Source organism: Lemur catta, chromosome 5 (assembly GCF_020740605.2).
Source record: "Lemur catta isolate mLemCat1 chromosome 5, mLemCat1.pri, whole genome shotgun sequence".
Classification (NCBI taxonomy): Eukaryota; Metazoa; Chordata; class Mammalia; order Primates; family Lemuridae; genus Lemur; species Lemur catta.
Window position 1 is genome coordinate 25,321,229 of NC_059132.1, and position 17,508 is coordinate 25,338,736.

A 17,508-nucleotide genomic window follows, 5' to 3' on the forward strand; every position below is an offset into this window, starting at 1 on the left:
TCTACGAGGTAAATTGTAACCACAGTGAATTCGAAGCAGCCACACACTTTTCACAAAAGCCTGCAGGTTTCTCTGCCTGCACCATGTCATACACTGTAGTCTGTCTCCAAAATCATCGTGCTCTTGGTGAAGGAGATGCGGCCAGCGGTAAGTCATTCCGCCCGAGCTTTGCGGATATGATTTGTGGGTTTGTCCAGATCCACGGAATCGTGGGCTACTGGAGCTGGAATTCCCCTGGCAGATCATTTAATCCATTAATCTTTCATTGAGGATGGGGAAACTGAGGCCCAGGTGGGGAAACGGAGATGGCCAGTTTAGCACTTGAGTTAGTCTCAGTGCTCTCCACCCTGGCACTTGGGCACCCTTCTTTCTCTTGTCGACTCTCTTGTTGAGAGGTCTCTGCTCCTCAGTACCTTTCTTAGGATGAGCTTTGAGGACATGAAGAAAAGACCAGAAAGCAGAACATCAGCAGAGTTCAGGAGGGGCACACCTGCTCTGGACTGGCAGATTTTGTGAGACAGTAAATATGGGATGTGATTGAGTTGCTGGCTGGAATGTGATTTACTGTTGGGAAGTCACAAGTTCTCTAAGTACATGGAAGCATTTGGTGTCATAAAAACACTGGAGCTAAAAAAAAGGAAAATAAAAGTCTTGTCATACTGATGTAGTATATCATCCCAGCTGAGCCCAGATTGGCATTTAAAGTGCAGACATTTGTGGAGCTTAGGAGGACGTGATATATTGGGTAGCACAGACGAGAGTTGAAGGCCTGATGCTGTTGCCCTAAGAGCTACTGCTGGGAGGAATTGTGTTCAAGGTCACTTGAAGGAGACAAAGAATAGCTATGGCATGGCATTCATCTCTCTAGAGGTCAGCTCACTGGTTAATTTCTATGAAGGGAAAGGACAGATCAGGGTCCTGAAGTTATGGTGGTACCTTCCCACAGTACGTGGTGGAGCATGTCGGACATCTATGGGCGTATTTCAAATGTCACAAAGTTTGAGGTGTGCTATGGGCATTTAATGAATGAGGGCCAAGAATGCAAAATGCTCTATAGGATCCCACATTTCCTAACCCTTTTAAATGTCCTGGTAGACATTCATGTGGTGAGAAAGCTGATTATACAGTGATTATAATATATAAGAAGATCCTAGATACTACCTCTACCCTATGCAAAGTACTGGGTTTCCCAGGAATGCAAAATACCTTGTACATTGAGGGAAGATTATACTTTGTTTAGTTCAGAACTTTCCATTTTAGAAAATCATATCACAGGTAGCAATACTGTATTTGAGTCGCCAATACAACATCTCCGTATTAGTTGCATTTGAGCTGCCAAATGCAATGGGATAATTACAGGTGCAAGCAATTGATTATTTCATTATGTGTTCCAGTATAGTCATGCACCAATATTTACACACAAAAACACATACTACATTTCATTAATTATTTTCTTTCCTTTTTAGTTTTACAGTTATAGCAATTATTGATTCTTTTTAAAAGTATGTGTATATTTATGAGTTTCTTTTCAGGGTAACAAAAGGAGCTTTACACATCTTTGCAATTGAGAATTGTGAGTGGATTAATAAAATGAGGTATATGTATACCATGGAGCACTACTCAGCCATAAAAAATGGTGATCTAGCATCTTTTATAACAACCGGGATGGAACTGAAGACCATTCTTCTATGTGAAGTACAGCAAGAATGGAAAAACAAACACCACACGCACTCAATACTAAATTGGAACTAATCATTTAACACTTCCGTGCACATATGGAAGTAAAACTCAAAGGAAATCAAGTAGGTGGGAGGGGGGAGGAGAGGATGAGTAAATTCACACCTAACGTGTACAATGCCCACTATCTGGGTGAAGGGCACACTTATAACTTTGACTCAAACTGTACAAAAGCAAATTATGTAACCAAAACATGTGTACTCCCGCAATATTCTGAAATTTGAAAAAAAGGAGCTTTACAAAATATATGTCATAAAAGGGGAGCACTGGGTCTGGTAGGGTTGGGAACCACTAGATTGGGTGAGAAGATCAAGAGATGGCATTTGGAGAGACTGAGAGTCTATGGGCTCCAGAAGGGCTGCTTGGGCACTTAGGTGAAGAGGTGAGGCATGGAGTGAATGAGGGTCCCCTCACCTGGCCGCTCTGCCGCGGGTCTCAGAACAGCCCTGGGCTCTAAGAGGTCTTCTGGCCCCAGCTGGGGAGAGCTCCACTGGGTGGAGAGGGGCCCTCCCAGACAGCCCAGCTAGCAGTGACAGGAGTAGGGTGCTTTAAAAGGGAGCCAGGGAGAAAGGACACGTGCAGACACATTCCTCAGAGGCCCCTCAGGAAGCCCTTAAAGGAGGGACTGAGCTCCCGTGGATGTCAGGGGCCTAGAGGAATTGGAATTTGGACTTCAGTGCAAAGCATGACCTCATTTGCACTCACAGGCTAGAGAAGCCTGGGATTGTCGGTGACCCTGACCATGGACATTCTCCATCTTGACCCAGAATAACCACCCTCCTCCTCTGGAGGGCTGGCCCTCCTCCACAGTTTTTCTCTCATAGAACGTGAGGTCTGTGGGCTCAGAATAGATTAGAAACATAGCTTCTCTATGTGCCAACCCAAGATGTCGTTACCCCTCAGGTAACAGAACACGAAGGGGAAGAGAGAAATGACTTCCAGTGGCTCAGAGTAAGAAATGCTGCAATGGATTTAGACATGTGGTTGAAATTAGAACAATGATTCCAAACCCTGTGGTCAGAATGCTCCAAACAGCGTTGACGCTGCTCCTCCAAGAAGTCTGCAAGGCAAATGGCAGAGTCTGAGGAGACATGGACTGGCCACATTTTCTGTCTTTTTCACCTTCACTGATGCTGAAAATAAAAAGTGCAAACTGACTTAAGATGAGAGGTACGGGTTTAGCCGGGATTGTCGAGGAAACCGTCTGCAAGCAAGGGCAATGGGATTCCGAACTGAGCCCGCCATGCCTTCAAGAAAGACGGTGAAATAGTCTTCAGAAGGGGTATGAGAGAGAAAGAGAGAGCGCTCGTTTGCTGCTACAGTTTGAGTACATTGATTTCCTGTTGTGAGCGGTAGGCTGATGACAGATTTAAAAGCCAGCCTGAGGTTTTGAGGATTTAGAGCTTCCCTTTATAGGGAAGCTGCCAGTTTTGAAATGTCACCATGTTGGCTAGAGGGAAAAAGAGCAGAACTCATTCTTCAGGAAGAAGCATGAGGAAGCAGAATCAGTAGGTTCTAGAATAAAGGGCAAGTACTCAAATGTGGATATTTGAGTGTTAATATTTTCATAAGGTTTTCATAAGGTAAGGGTCATATCCCCTATCAGTCTACTAGAGACCAGGGGTTCTCAAACTTGAATGTACCTAGGATTACCTGGTGGCTTATTTGAATGCAGATTGCTGGGCCCCTCCTCCAGAGTTTTGGATGCAGCAGGTCTGGGGGTGGGGCCTGTGATCTGCATTTCTAACATGCTCCCAGGTGATGCTGGTGTTGCGGGTCCATGGACCATACTTTGAGAACCACTGCTTGAGTTAACAACCGCCAGAAACACTGCCTCCTACTAGCTTGTTGATTGGCCTTGGGAAAGCCTCAAGACCTCTCTTGGGACTCAGTTTCCCAAGCTTTACAATGGGAATAAAACTCTCTGACGTGGAATAGAAAAGATAGTAAGTTCTAAAATAGATAATAAATCTGTGGATGTGCTTTGAAATATATAAACTGTTATGAAATGTACGTCTCCAAAGTGCTTGTATGTGAAGGCCTAGGGTAAGTACACGTTTTTATAGAGATGTGAGCTGTTGTTCTACTCCAGAGTGGTCAAGTGACTGGACACACAGTTTGATACAGGTGTTTGTTGAGTGACTAAAGGAAGGTGGAGATGTAGCAGCTGAGTGGCCCCTTAAGTGGACAGACCCACGGGACAGTTCAGGCCCCAGAAACCCCCGTGCTGAGTTGGGCTGAATCACGACAGTCTGCTGCATATGTCCTGGGCTGGAGAAACATGGGCAGATGGGAAAATGCACACCTGCAGCGCTGGGCCCACCCGCCCCCGGGGCGTGGGCTCTTTCACTCACCCTGTTGTCTTCAGGTGTAGGAGGAAGAGGCTTCTTTGAAGCTGAAACAGGAAAAACAGAAAAAGAAAAAAATAAGCATGAAACCCAACCAACCCAACCGGAGGTGAGCAGCCCCGGGGGGCTTTTCGGAGAAAAGGGGCCCAGGGAGAACAACAGAAGAGAAGGGGCCAGAAGGAGACAGAGACACAGGGAATCCAGAGCCAGAGCCCGTCTGTAATCTCTTCCAGCCTGCTGCTTCCCCTTCCTCTTTTCTAGAGGACACCGGAGGCTTCTAGAAGTCCATATTGAGTCCTCTTTTTCTGCATTCCGAGGAAAAGCCTGACAGAGGGGTTAGACTTGCGCCCTTCCCTATAGGCCCAGAGACTTCACGAACGCCTTTGTCACTTGCTAAGCCCAGGGGTGGGAATGGATGACTCAGGGGAACAGTGACTCACAGACTTCCTAATGCTGTCGCTGCCTGAGGAGGGGAGGAGGTGGGAGGTCACCGCGCTGCTTGCTGAGCTGCGGGAATCCACCTCTAGTTGCCCTAAGGCATCTGGCCCTGTGTTCTCTCTGCTTCCCTCTCACCACCTCCCCCCAGCATCTCTCTCTGCTCATCTCTTCATGTCCCCATGTCTCCCTCTCTTTAGCTCCTCTCTCTCCCTTCTTTCCTCCTTTCTCCTGTCTTCTCTCCCTCCCTTTCCCTATGAACTTCCTTTTATCTCTCCATCCCCCCCACTGTCCCTCCTCGGTGGCACTGCAGAGGCCAGGCCTGGGACCAGTGTCACACAGGCGGGTGTCTCTATGTGTCTGGAGGCCCTGCACAGCCTTCAGCCCAATACAAAGATTTCTTGGATAATTACAGATAATAAGAAAATGGGCCGCACAGGAAGGTGTGGGCTGTTCACCTCTGCGTGAGGCTGACTTGAAGCTGGACAGCCCGTGTCAGGGATGCGGGAGAGGAGAGTCACACGGTGACACTGACACTGTAAGCAAGGGCGGGCTGGGGTATTGACCTGGGGGAACAATTAACGGAGAAGAAGGAAAACCCACATAATCGCAAGTATGGTTCCCATTTCGCACTCAACCTGGAGCCAGGAGACTGGCCTCCCTACCCCAGCCCGACAGATACACGCTGGGTGGCCTTGGGCCCTTCCAGCCCTGGACATTCTGTGACTGGTCTCCCTTTCTTTCTTTTTTTTTTAAACTCTTTTTTTTTTTTTTGAGACAGAGTCTCGCTCTGTTTCCCGGGCTAGAGTGAGTGCCATGGCATCAGCCTAGCTCACAGCAACCTCAAACTCCTGGGCTCAAGCGATCCTCCTGCCTCAGCCTCCCGAGTAGCTGGGACTACAGGCATGCGCCACCATGCTTGGATAATTTTTTCTGTATATATTTTTAGTTGGCCAGATAATTTCTTTCTATTTTTAGTAGAGATGGGGTCTCGCTCTTGCTCAGGCTGGTCTCGAACTCCTGAGCACAAACGATCCACCCACCTCGGCCTCCCAGCATGCTAGGATTACAGGCGTGAGCCACTGCGCCAGGCCTGGTCTCTCTTTCTATTCCCTCTGGCCCTGCTCTTCCCTTCCTTCCACTCCCTCTGTGGAAAGTTGGTACGTGGGGAGATCAGGGCCGGTTCTGGTTGCAGAGATGGGTGTTGCTGTGGTTTGGGTGTAGCAGGGTCTATTTTCACTCAACCACTTCGACTGCTTCCCAGACATAGACATGGACTGCTATATCCCAGCCTCCGACTCTTCTGTCCACAAATAAGAAAGACTAGTAGACACAATTACCATCTATCGACAACTCATGAAGTGCCAGCAGCTCTCCTGCTTCCCATGACCCACTGAAGTGCCCAACAACCCCACACAGTAGTTTCTTATTGTCATTATCCCCATTTTACAGGTGAGGAAACTCAGAGGCTCAGAGGGGTTAAGTAACATCTATGAAGTCACACAGCAAGGAAGGGGTAGGCTGGGACTCACCTAGATGTTATTTCACTCCCAAGCCCATGCTCACAGACCCTGCACTGTCAGTGTGCCCCAACCCAGGCAGCCTGCGACCTCTCACCCCCGGCAAATGACCACGTGCTGTGTTCACAGCACAGCGAGCTTCTCAAAGCCTCTGCTCTGAATTGTGTCAGAACTGTGAAGGGCCAGGTTATTTAGCCAACTCAGAAGAGGGGAGAGCGAGGAGATGCTCCGAGGGGGACATGGCAGCGGGTTGCAAAGCAGTCAAAACCGTTAGCAGAACAAGTGCCTGGCACACACAGGAGGCACCGCGGTGGCCAGGCCCTGGGTTCACGTGGGGAGGAGGAACTCGGCACGACCAGCCCTCCCTGAGCGTAGCGCTGGCGAGTCATTCAGATGCTCCTGACACCTCAGTCACGCGTTTCCCACTCAGTGGCGGGAAATACTGTGTGCCCTGAAGAGGAATAGCTGCAACACACATGCAAACATTTTCAAAACTGCAAAATGGAAACATAGATTCAAAGAAGGTCAGAATTAGAAGGGTGCTTAGATGTCAATTCATCCTAAGCCCCTAAGACCTCCCTTACTATTTTAGAGACGAGGACATCAGAGCCCTTGGTGGCCAAATGACTCACCTGAGGGCCCACAGCAAGGTGGTGTCAGGAGTTTGGAGACCAGATCTCTGGCTCTGGAAAGGGCTTTTGCTCACGGAGGCGAGCCCACACCATCCTTTTATGATGGCAGATTCCAACCATATATGAAAACCACCCCTCCCTTTTTTGTTAAATCCTGGCCTTTGGGAGTATGGCCAATGGGACCAACGTGGAGGGTCATTGACTTCTGGAACTTGATAAGTATTATTTCTCTGGGCCAAGGGACTGATAACATCGAAGGACTTTCCTTCCCAAGGGGCAGGGTGAGAAATGGTGGTTTTTAACGTGGCACTGAGAGGGGCCGTGACTCAGGAAGCCACGGAAAACCCAGTGGTGTGTTATATCCGCCTTGGGCTGTCAATCTGAGTTATTAAATGTTAGTGCAGACAAGAAACTGACAGATGAGAAAGGGTAGCAATGGCAAAAGAGGTTGAGAGGAGAGGAAAATGGCAGCAAAGCAAGTCACATGGGCCACGCAGCAGCTGTGTGGCCTGGAGTTATCCATCCTTTCACATCACACCATCTGCCCAGAGGGCTGAGAGGAGCAAGGGCACAATGAACGTGGAAGTGCATTAGGGTGGAGCTGCACTCTGCTGGCCAAGGTCCCACAGTCATGACATAGATGAAATCCAGTTGCAGTCCAATCCCGAGGACCTGAGCCTTTGCTAGGGCCAAGAAACAATTTCTTTTGTTTGCACTTTGCATTTAGACTGTGGCCTTCTTTTCTCTGAGATTGTGGAGGTCAAGGGTGAGTTTAAAGGGGAACTGGGGAGAAGCCACACAGTAAAATAAACAGCTTTTTTTTTTTTTACTTCCTCTCCCCTTAAGTGTATAGAGTTGAATTTGTGTAATTAAACACTTGTAGGGTGTGATGCCACTGTAAGAAATTTATAATACTGTATATCACTCAAGGCTGTCTTTATAATTTAAGATTCAAGTAGACCAAGCCATTCGAATGTCCTAACATGAAGGTGATAGCAGGGCACCTCAAACCTTACTGTGCACACAGATCTCCTGGGGATCTTGTTAAAATGCAAATTCTGATCCACTGGGTCTTGGGTGGGGCCAGAGAATTTGCATTTCTAACTAGCTCCCAGGTGATGCCCATGTTGGTCTGAAAACCACACTTTGAGGAGTCAGAAGCTGTAAAGACATCAGCATTGAGCTGAGAAAGCATGAACAGACGGGTGATAAAGACACATGATTCTCCTTCGAAAACGTAGAAGTTTGCATTCCGTCCCTGGCATTCCCCTGACGGTGGGAAGCTAAGAGCTTTTACTCTTTTACACTCGTTTCACAAAGAAAGGGAATTCCCAGTCTCTTACCATTCTTGGTTGGATCATACTGGGCACAGCCCGTTGCAAGCTTCTCCAGCTGAGAACAGCACCTCCACCTCCCATCCATCCAGAAATTAGGATGGTACTTGGACACCAAACTGTTATTATTCCTCGTTTCTGAAAGGGATTGGCACCAGCAGAAGAATTATTTCCAGGTCAGAGTCTATCAAGGGCCACCAACTTTATAACTGCCTGAGATTGGACCCTGCTGTGTGGGCCTGAATGAGCGTTACCCAGAATTGTCAGAAGAATGGCCTTGACCCGAGCACATAAATTCACCATGCTACTTACTGTCGGAGTACGTGTTAGATTTAGGCGACAGCAGATCGGGGTTCTTTTCTGGCTCTGCCTTGGGTTAGTTGTGTGTCCTTAGCGTAGGCAAACCCTCATCTGAGCCTCAGTTTCCCCCATTATGCAATGACATTGTTAGACTGGATCTCTGGGCTCTACAAAAGTGCCTTCAGGGTAATGGGAAGATTGAGAGAGGGTCGATTTCGAGATTCCTACCCTTCGACCTCTCCCACCTTCCACCACAGCAATTTTGCTTTTATCCCTGCTAAATCTGTGGCTTTGAAGTAAGATTTTGGTAGGGAAAGAAGGGATTCTGCTATCGAAAAAAAAACAAACCCAAACCCAGAACTAGACAGTTAATCTCTAATGCTCCTTCCAGCTTTTACATCCTGTGCGTAAAATCCCTTCTCAGGGAGAGAATGCCAGTGGATATAGCTGGGCTTTTCGATCGCTGTTTGCTTGAGTGTTTCTCCTCTATGTCCCGTGACTGCGGTATTTGGGAACACTTGCCAGTTCACCCAGCACTTGCCTATTCATGTCCCCACTGAGGCTCACCACAATCTTGGAAGAAGATACGCTTTGTACTTTTATTCTCATTTTCCAGGTAGAGGAGTTGTGGCTCCGGAAGTATCAGATGGTTTGCTTACCCTTCGTCCTCATAGCTACTTAGAGACAGACGAGTATTGGAACCTGGATCCCCCCGACACATCCAGTGCTTCAGACGAAAGACCAATAATGTAATATTGATCGAGAGCTTTCTTTGGGATGGAGACTGTTCTAAGTGCCTTTCACACCCTCATTTAATTCTCACAACAACCCTATGACTTTTTTTTAGTCAAAATTTTTAGCTGAGGAAATGGAGACACACGTGAAGGTCAAGGAGCTTCCCCAAGGTCACAGGCTAACAGTCGGCAGAGCCGGGATTTTCACCTTGGCTGCCTGGCTCCACCCACATGCTTAAACACCGCGCTGGTTCTAGTTGTGCCATCAGGAGGAAGAGGCTTAAGAAAGACCCTTCTGATGGCCTGAAAAGCCTTCAAGCTGGCTGACACGCGTTGGGTGCGGACTGTGGGCCAGCCTGGTTCCCAGGACTTTACTCACATCAGCTCTGGAGGCAGGTTCTATATTATTTCCCTTCTTCTCCTTTATTAAAAGATGGGGAAACGGAAGCACAGCTTACCCAGGTGTACACAGTGAAGGGCAGAGCTGGGACTTAAACCCAGGTCAGCCCACTCCAGGGCCTACAGCTGCTTCACACTAAACCAGGAGTCAGCAAGCTTTCTCTTAAAGGGCCAGGGAGTAAATAGTTTAGGTTTGCTGGCCATGAGACAAAATCGAGGGTCTAACCCTAATCGAGAGTACTTATATAACCATTCAAAATGGAATGCATAAAAATATAGGTCAGAGCCTTGCAAGAACAGGCAGCAGGTTGGGTTTGGCCAGTTCCTGAACTATACTTGTCCTTGCCTCCTAGGCCCAGGGTGAGAACTAGAGACCTTCCATCAATACGGAAAGGAAAAAATGCTTGGCTATCAGCTGCTCTCAGACGACACTGTATTCTATTGTGGAACCCAAACCTACTATAAGATCAAGGGTATCAATGACCCAATGGCAGAGGAGTTTAGTTACCTTCTTTAAGGGCCAGCACCCAGCGCTGCCGGCTCTCGCGGTCTGGAGCAAACACATATAGGAGGTAGTTGTCATGCACAACCTGGAAACACACACACAGAGTGCAAGGTGAGCAGTGTGCCTGGAGATGTGTGACTGCCAGCAGACTCATCTAGCTTACTGGGCCATGGGCGAGATCTCAGGTGTTTGTTCTCATATAGGCAAATATTTGGGTGATTAGGGGATATGTATCTTTTTTTTTTTTCTTTTTCGACAGAGTCTCATTTTGTCACCCTGAGTAGAGTGCAGTGGCATCATCACAGCTCACTGCAACCTCAAACCCCTGGGCTCCAGCAATCCTCCTGCCTCATCCTCCTGAATAGCTGGGACTACAGGCACGCACCACCATGCCTGGCTAATTTTTCTATTTTTAGTAGAGACAGGGTCTCGCTCTTGCTCCAGCTGGTCTTGAACTCCTGAGCTCAAGCAATCCTCCTGTCTTGGCCTCCCAGAGTGCTAGGATTACAGGCGTGAGCCACTGTGCCTGGCCAGGTGTCCTTGTTATCCAGATGTTTGGGTGCTATGAAAACACAGGGTGAGCAGTTTAGGCTGCTCATCTCAGATTCCATGTCACCAGTAAGCAATATTCCATTAAATTAAAATAGGAGGAGAAAATTATCCTCTTGACTAGAAAGCACATCTGCCTTAATTTTTTAGTGATTAAAAACAATCTCTCTGGAATATGAAAGAGTAAGATATTAAATGACAAATGTGTAATTGGGATATTTTTGTGATTGGGATTTTTAAAAGCTTCTTATTTGGAAATAATTTAAAACTCACAAGAAGTTCCAAAAATAGTACAGAGTTCCCGTGTACTGTTCATCCACCTCTCCCCGCTGATAACACCTTACAGAACCAGAGCACATTTTCAAAACCAGGAAATTGACATTCGTACAGTACTATTCATGAATTACAGGCCTTCTTTGAATTCCACCAGTTTTTTCATGCACTCGTTTGTAACTGGGATTTTTAACTGGGAAATATATAATAATACATGTCATTCCTTTTTTTTTTTTTTTCAGTCCTAAAAATTCCAACTCATGGGGGTCACTTTTCTAGTAGGAAAAAAGCTCTTTTCTATGCCACACTAAAAAATGGGACATTTGTCCCACAGGTTGGCAAACACAAATGGTACCCTGGGTTTTGCAAGATATCCATGCCCTTGAAGCCAGAAATGCCAAGAGTCAGAAACAAGATAAAGACTCTAATGATACCCGCTCTGTCCAGTAGGACTCCGTGCAGTGATGGAAACACTCTCTAGTCTGTGCTGCTCAGTACAGTCACTGCCGGCTACACGTGGCCATTGAACATGCGAAATGTGACTTGTGTGGCTGAGGAGCTGAATTGTTAATGCCATTTAATTTTCATTAGTTTATGTTTAAATGTAAACATCCACAGGTGGCTAGCAGCTGCTCTCCTGGACAGCATGCTGCCAGAAACTTCTCAGATTGTGCAACCTGAGTCTTCTTACCTCAGAACCTGCAAGCAATTTAGAACCAAGGACTGCCATGTGTTGCCTCCAATCAGGAGTAAAATACACTTAAAGCACAGGAGGCCTGGAGCCCTTGATGGCAGCTGTTTTCCTTTCCTCGGAAGCAAACTTACTTAGGGCTTTCCTTGAAGTAGGGGGGACATGGGGGAAAAGGGAATGAAAAATAACCACCTTAAGACTTTGTGCTTAATCTTTGTTAAATAAATGAAAGAATGAATGAATGTCATTGATTGAAACAATGCAGAGTTTTCTTACAGGCTTGGTCTAAGTGCTAAGCTGGGACCAAGCCGGGCGTGGTGGCTCACGCCTGTAATCCTAGCACTCTGGGAGGCCGAGGTGGGAGGATCACTTGAGGTCAGGAGTTTGAGACCAGTCTGAGCAAGAGCGAGACCCCATCTCTACTAAAAAATAGAAAGAAATGATTTGGACAGCTAAAAATCTATATAGAAAAAATTAGCCAGGCATGGTGGTGCATGCCTGTAGTCCCAGCTACTTTGGAGGCTGAGGCAGGAGGATTGCTTGAGCCCAGGAGTTTGAGGTTGCTGTGAGCTAGGCTGACGCCACGGCACTCTAGCCCGGGCAACAGAGTGAGACTCTGTCTCAAAAAAAAAAAAAAAAGCCTTAAAAGCAAGATCAAGTTTAGTTGAAAAAAAAAAAAAAAGCCAGGACCAGAAAGAGTCCTCCCCTTCCTGCCCTCCCTCTCAGTAGCTGAGGTTTTAACCGTGGTCTGGGGAATGAGGAACCACCCGCCTCAGGCCTGACAGACTTACCTGAAAGGGGTATTTATAGTGGCACGGGATGCTAATGTCACTTTTCACAATCTCGACACATTTGATTCGGGAGAGTTCGATGGAGCCCTTCAGGGTGCGCTTTTTCTGTGGGAAGACAAGCACGTCCCGTTTATGTAAGAGAGAAGACAGGATTTTTGTCCAGATTGCTTCTAGAAATCCACTACTATATAAGGTCCATTAGCTTTGTATACCAACCCCAGCCCTCCCAGCCAAATCTGCAGAAGCGGGCTCCTGGCTGCCCGTCTGAGAGAGACGCCCTGGGCAGACCCCCGGGGATCACGCCCTCTGAACCATTTTCTTGAGGGAGTGACTGGTTTCCCCTCTCGAAGGCACAGGGTCATATTCTCTGCTGCCCTCGTTGGAAACAGCAGCATTTACAGAACTCACAGCTGGGATGGGTCATGCGATCTATGGAAAATAAACCACACATGTGCCAATTTGCTCTGCTCCGTGCCTGCCCTTGACCTTATTAGCACAGTAATTGAGCTCAGGCCTGAGCCGGATGGTGATTTATTCCGTTGGTGGCACCTTTCTTTTCTGCATCTAGTGTCTCCATGTCTTTTTTAATGACACCCTCGCAGGACATTCCTGACTCAGCTCTAGAGCTACTCCTTCTCCACCCTCCCCATCAAACATCACTGGAGCCTGGTCTCATGCCCGGGGAAGCTTCCTAGATGGATTTCCCTGATAACTAATTCACGTGATGGTGTTTGTGATTTATAACGATGTTCCGAGTTACCCATTTCTAAGGGTCCTTGTGCTTGGAGAGTGGATCTCAGGGGATTTGCTGCCTTACCCAGCAGGACAGATTCTATTGGTAGACTATCAGGCTCCAAGAAAGGCTAGTTAGAGAAGTGCTTTTGGAGAGAAGCAGCCTTTCACAGGTGCATAGAATCAGGCTGCCATTGGGAATAGTTTAATTCAGTCGTGGGACCTATTGCCAAAACATGTCATTGTATCTGGTACCAATCAATCCAGAAAGACACAATCCCGAATGCCATAGTTCTGGATGCCAAAAGATCAAAATCCCTAATGTCTAAAATCTCGAAACTCACAATTAATGCTTTTTCTGTTGTGGGCACCATAATCCCACCATGGTAGGCAGAGCTATAACTTTGCTACTGTCTTCATTTGGAAATTAAGTACAGTTTAAGGAGATACATATGGGTGTCGGGTTGACAAGGGGTGGACTTGTGGACTTAATTTTAGGTGTCAGCTTGACTGGAAGAAAGAATACCTAGAAACCTGGTAAAGCATTAATTTGGGTGTTTCTGTGAGGGTGTTGCCAGAGGAGATGAGTGTGTGAGTCTGAGTGGACCAGGTGAGGAAGATCTTCCCTCAATGTTGGCTGGGGGCCCAGAGAAAACAAATACAGAAGGCAAATTGGTCTCTCTCGGAGAGCTGGGACAGACTTTTCTTCTGCTGTTTTTGATCAATCTCATCAGAAGACTTAGGTTGTCCGTCACAGCATTTCAGATGACCACAATTATATATTTCTTTATGACCCAGTTTATCTGCTCCTAACTGTCACACCTGTGTGACTCTCTTTAGTGCTGATGCTTGCAAAAATAAGGATGTTATTGCCTATTTTATTGTGTAAAGTGGCCTATGAAGTATGTTATGTTTTTATGTTTCTCAAATAAGTCTTCCTTTAAAAATGTAAATAAATGTATTTTAAAGAAATTTTTAAAAGTATTTTTTCCAGAATTAAACTTTTTGGGATTTTGACCTTTCAGATTTTAATATTTGGGATTATCTCCTTTGGGATTATGGCCCAACCCCCATTATACCTTATTCTTTAAAAAGAAGTGACAAATGGTGGTAAAATGAACTCAAGGTTGGAAAGGCTAGGTTTAAAATAGGCCTCTGCCTCTAACTAGCTCTGGGAACTTGGGCAATTCATTAAACCTCCCAGAACCCTGGGGTCTACATCTCATAAGAGGATAATAATAGCTGTCTTTTAAAGGTTGATTGGAGAATAAAATGGGATGACATCAACAAGCACCTAGTTTATAACAGGTGCCTTCAATAAAGAGCCCAATTAAAGAGGTTAAGGAAGTCCTAACTATTGCAAGACAGCTGCGATACATGAGTGTATCTGGTTGGTATTTGGAGAGCTACGACATCATCAAATTCTCCAGAAGTGAGCTCAGTCTTTACTTTTTGTTTTGGGGTCCCCGGCCTGGAAGCTGATTTTTGCTTTAGTAGCTGAGGCACAGTACTAAGATAAAAAATTTAAGGTGTAAGAAATAGAGCCCGTGAAACACAGGGAAGCTTTGTGGTATTTCGTTCTTCATTTTCTTTATAAAAACTACTTCATTCATTTTTGAAAGTACAAAATCTGTCTATGTTTATTGTAACAAATAAAAAGGATAGAGATACGTGAAGAAAATATTTATAGTGCCTTATCCCACTCTTCCCCATAACTCCGAGGTAGCCAAGGTTAGCCATGTGGAATGCATCTGTCTTCTCCGCACATTTACAAGGTATATAGAAATGAAAATGAGCATCTACTCTACTCTAATGACGTATTAAGAGGTTTGTCTTCCCTTAAAAGCCTCTGCAAACATGTGCCCTGTGGACTCCAACTATCTTCTCATTTGGAGTCTACCGCAGCTAGAAATACATGCCTTGATCTTGCCCATAATCATAGTTCTTTGGAATGGTTCATCTGTTTTTCACAAACAGAAGAGCACAAAGGAGCTGTCTTTTCAACAGCCATTTGCAGCTACTGGTAAACAGGGAGCCTGAGCTTTGAGGTTACCTTGTTTTGACCTCTGTTGGGTTATTTCCTTAGCAGTATGCATAGTGAAATGAAACAAAAGGCTCATGGCAGTAATATGACAACTCTGTTTGCTGACATTTTTGTCTTTGGAACCTACTAAGTCCTGAGCTCCCTAAGGGCAGAGATGAAGACATCTGTCCCATATCCCCAGTGCCTAGCACAGTGGCTGGCCCACAGCGGTGACTAGTTGGATCAGAACAAAGGGAGCCAAGTTGGAACACAGTTTAAACAATCTTAACCAGATTTAAGGCTAATGCATTTAGCCACTGAGGAAATATTTACTGAGGGCCGGCTATGAGCAAGGTGCTATTCTGAACTCAGGAAATGGAGTGATGACCATGGTAGACTGTCTTGGAGATCACAGTATAGTTGGGAAGGCAAGTAAGACAAACAGGTGCTAGAAGGAGAATAGAACAGAATGACGTGATCAGCCTGTGGCCAGGGAAGGCCTCTCTGGAGAAAGGGCATTTGGGAAGAGATCAGAAAGCTCACCAGGAGCCATTTGTGAGAAAGTCTGGAGGAGTGTGAACAACTGCAGCAAAATCCTGGGGTAGAAAAGTGCTGGATGAATACGTTGTCAACAGCCTGGCGTCATCGTGATAAGGGCATAAAGTAGAGGGACACATCAACTGGCGTTGTGAATAGGGATAAAAACTCTGCGTGAAGTTCTGCAGCAGTACTATCCAACAGAAATATAATGGGAGCCGTGTGTGTAAGTTAAAATTGTCCGGTAGGCACATTCTAAAAAGCAGCACAAAGTAACAGGTAATATTAATTTTAACAATATTTTAACCTAGTATCTAAAATATTATCATTTCAAATTGTAACCAGTATAAAAAAGTGAATGAGATATTTTCCTTTTTTGTACTAAATCTTGGAAATTGAGTATTTTGCAGCATATCTCAATTTGGACTCGCTGCGTTTCAAGTGATCAGAAGCCACACGTGGCTGGCGGCTACCTTAGCGGACAGTGAGACTCCAAGATTTCCGAGGAGGATTTCTCCTCTCAACTCAGATGATCCCCTTTGTTTTCTTAATGACTGCTGATTCCAAACACGGATTTTAAGAGCCATTTGTGCCTGAACAGTCTGTCGGCTGATGCTGCTCTCAGGCTCGCTCTTCTATTGGAGTGGATTTCGTGGTCCACCATTAACCTCACTCCCAAATAAGTGCTTGGGTCCCCCTCACAATCCATTCTGTCCGTCAGTCTGTCCTTCAAAGGCCCTGAGGCTGGTTCTCCTTGGATCTCATGAGATCTGGTACTTGGTAGACAGACAGCAGGACCAGCCTCGTGCTCCCCAGATGGTCACCGGGAAGTGGCTGGTCACCGAGCCTAACACAGTTCAGTGTCCGGGAAATGGTGATTGCCTGTAATCATCCCAAATAACTGGGCTATTTCTGAAAAATGCCAGGGTAAAACCCTCCAAGGAAACCACACAAAAGCCAAAGCCAGAGAAGAGAGAGATCAAACAAAACCTGACCTCATTCTTACTTATTACTCTGTCTGCGTCACTCGGGTGAAAGTCACAGGACCTCACTCACCCTTATCTCTTCTCTTGGCCACGTTCAAAGCCACACTGTCCTCATATTCTAATGTTTCATCCCGGACATCTGACACGTGTCCTACACAATCCAAGATGCTAACGCCTACAGGTTCGCACAAAGGCAAGCTTGCGCAATCAGATTTTATATCTTTTTTTCTTTTTAACTTAATATTTTTCTCTCTTTTTCTTTTTTTCTTTTTCTCAACAAACCCCTATGTGGAGGGCTGACTTCTGACAGATCGCAGCAAGGGAGCTGATCTGCTGCTTGCAAAAGCCCGACCCAGAAGCAGGTCATCTACAAATGGGTTAGCACAAGCTTCCCCACAAATGTGCAATGCGTAACAGACAAGGGGGCAACTTTTTATGTTAATATTTTGTACAAAATAGAATTGGATGGTGAGCTTCAAAGAGAGAGGCAGGAAGAAAAATAAAAAACAAAACCATTTTTGAGCATTTCCCGTACTTCAGGCACTCAACATTCCATCTCATTTAATCATGACCCTACAAAGCATTATTTCCTCATTTTATAGGTGAGAAAATTGAGGTTAAGAGAGGCCAACTCTCTTAATAAGTAGAAGAGCAGCATACAAGCTCCAAGTCTGTGACTCCAGAGCTTGAGTACCTAACTAATATGCTTCCTGGCTTTGCACTTGCCCCAACTTTCCACAAAAGACTTTCTTTCTCTGAACCGAGTGCTGGAAAATCAATTGTGTGACCTATTTCCTCCAGACATGGCCTAGCAGAGCTTTGATTCTGCCTCATTTGGTTGTGCAGTGCTTATGCTGAATTTCAACGATGGAGCACGTTCCTTGGTTCTGTAGAATAACCACTCCTCTTTGCTCTAAAAACATTAGCTCCTTTGTTGCTAGACTAACCCAGCAGATACATCAGTGAGAAGCTATGTATCTGA

The 17,508-nt window shown here is 45.9% G+C and overlaps 1 protein-coding gene across 1 annotated transcript in view; it reads right to left on the reverse strand.

Moving 5' to 3' along the window:
* The window catches only part of ITK (IL2 inducible T cell kinase), a 66,416-nt gene that overhangs the window by 30,471 nt on the left and 18,437 nt on the right, over positions 1–17,508 (reverse strand). The window contains exons 2-5 of the mRNA XM_045551282.1: positions 12,249–12,353; positions 9,948–10,029; positions 8,016–8,144; positions 4,092–4,132 (exon numbers count right to left, since the gene is read on the reverse strand). Of these exons, the coding sequence (XP_045407238.1) occupies positions 4,092–4,132; positions 8,016–8,144; positions 9,948–10,029; positions 12,249–12,353 (357 nt within the window). The remainder of the gene's footprint in view (positions 1–4,091; positions 4,133–8,015; positions 8,145–9,947; positions 10,030–12,248; positions 12,354–17,508) is intronic.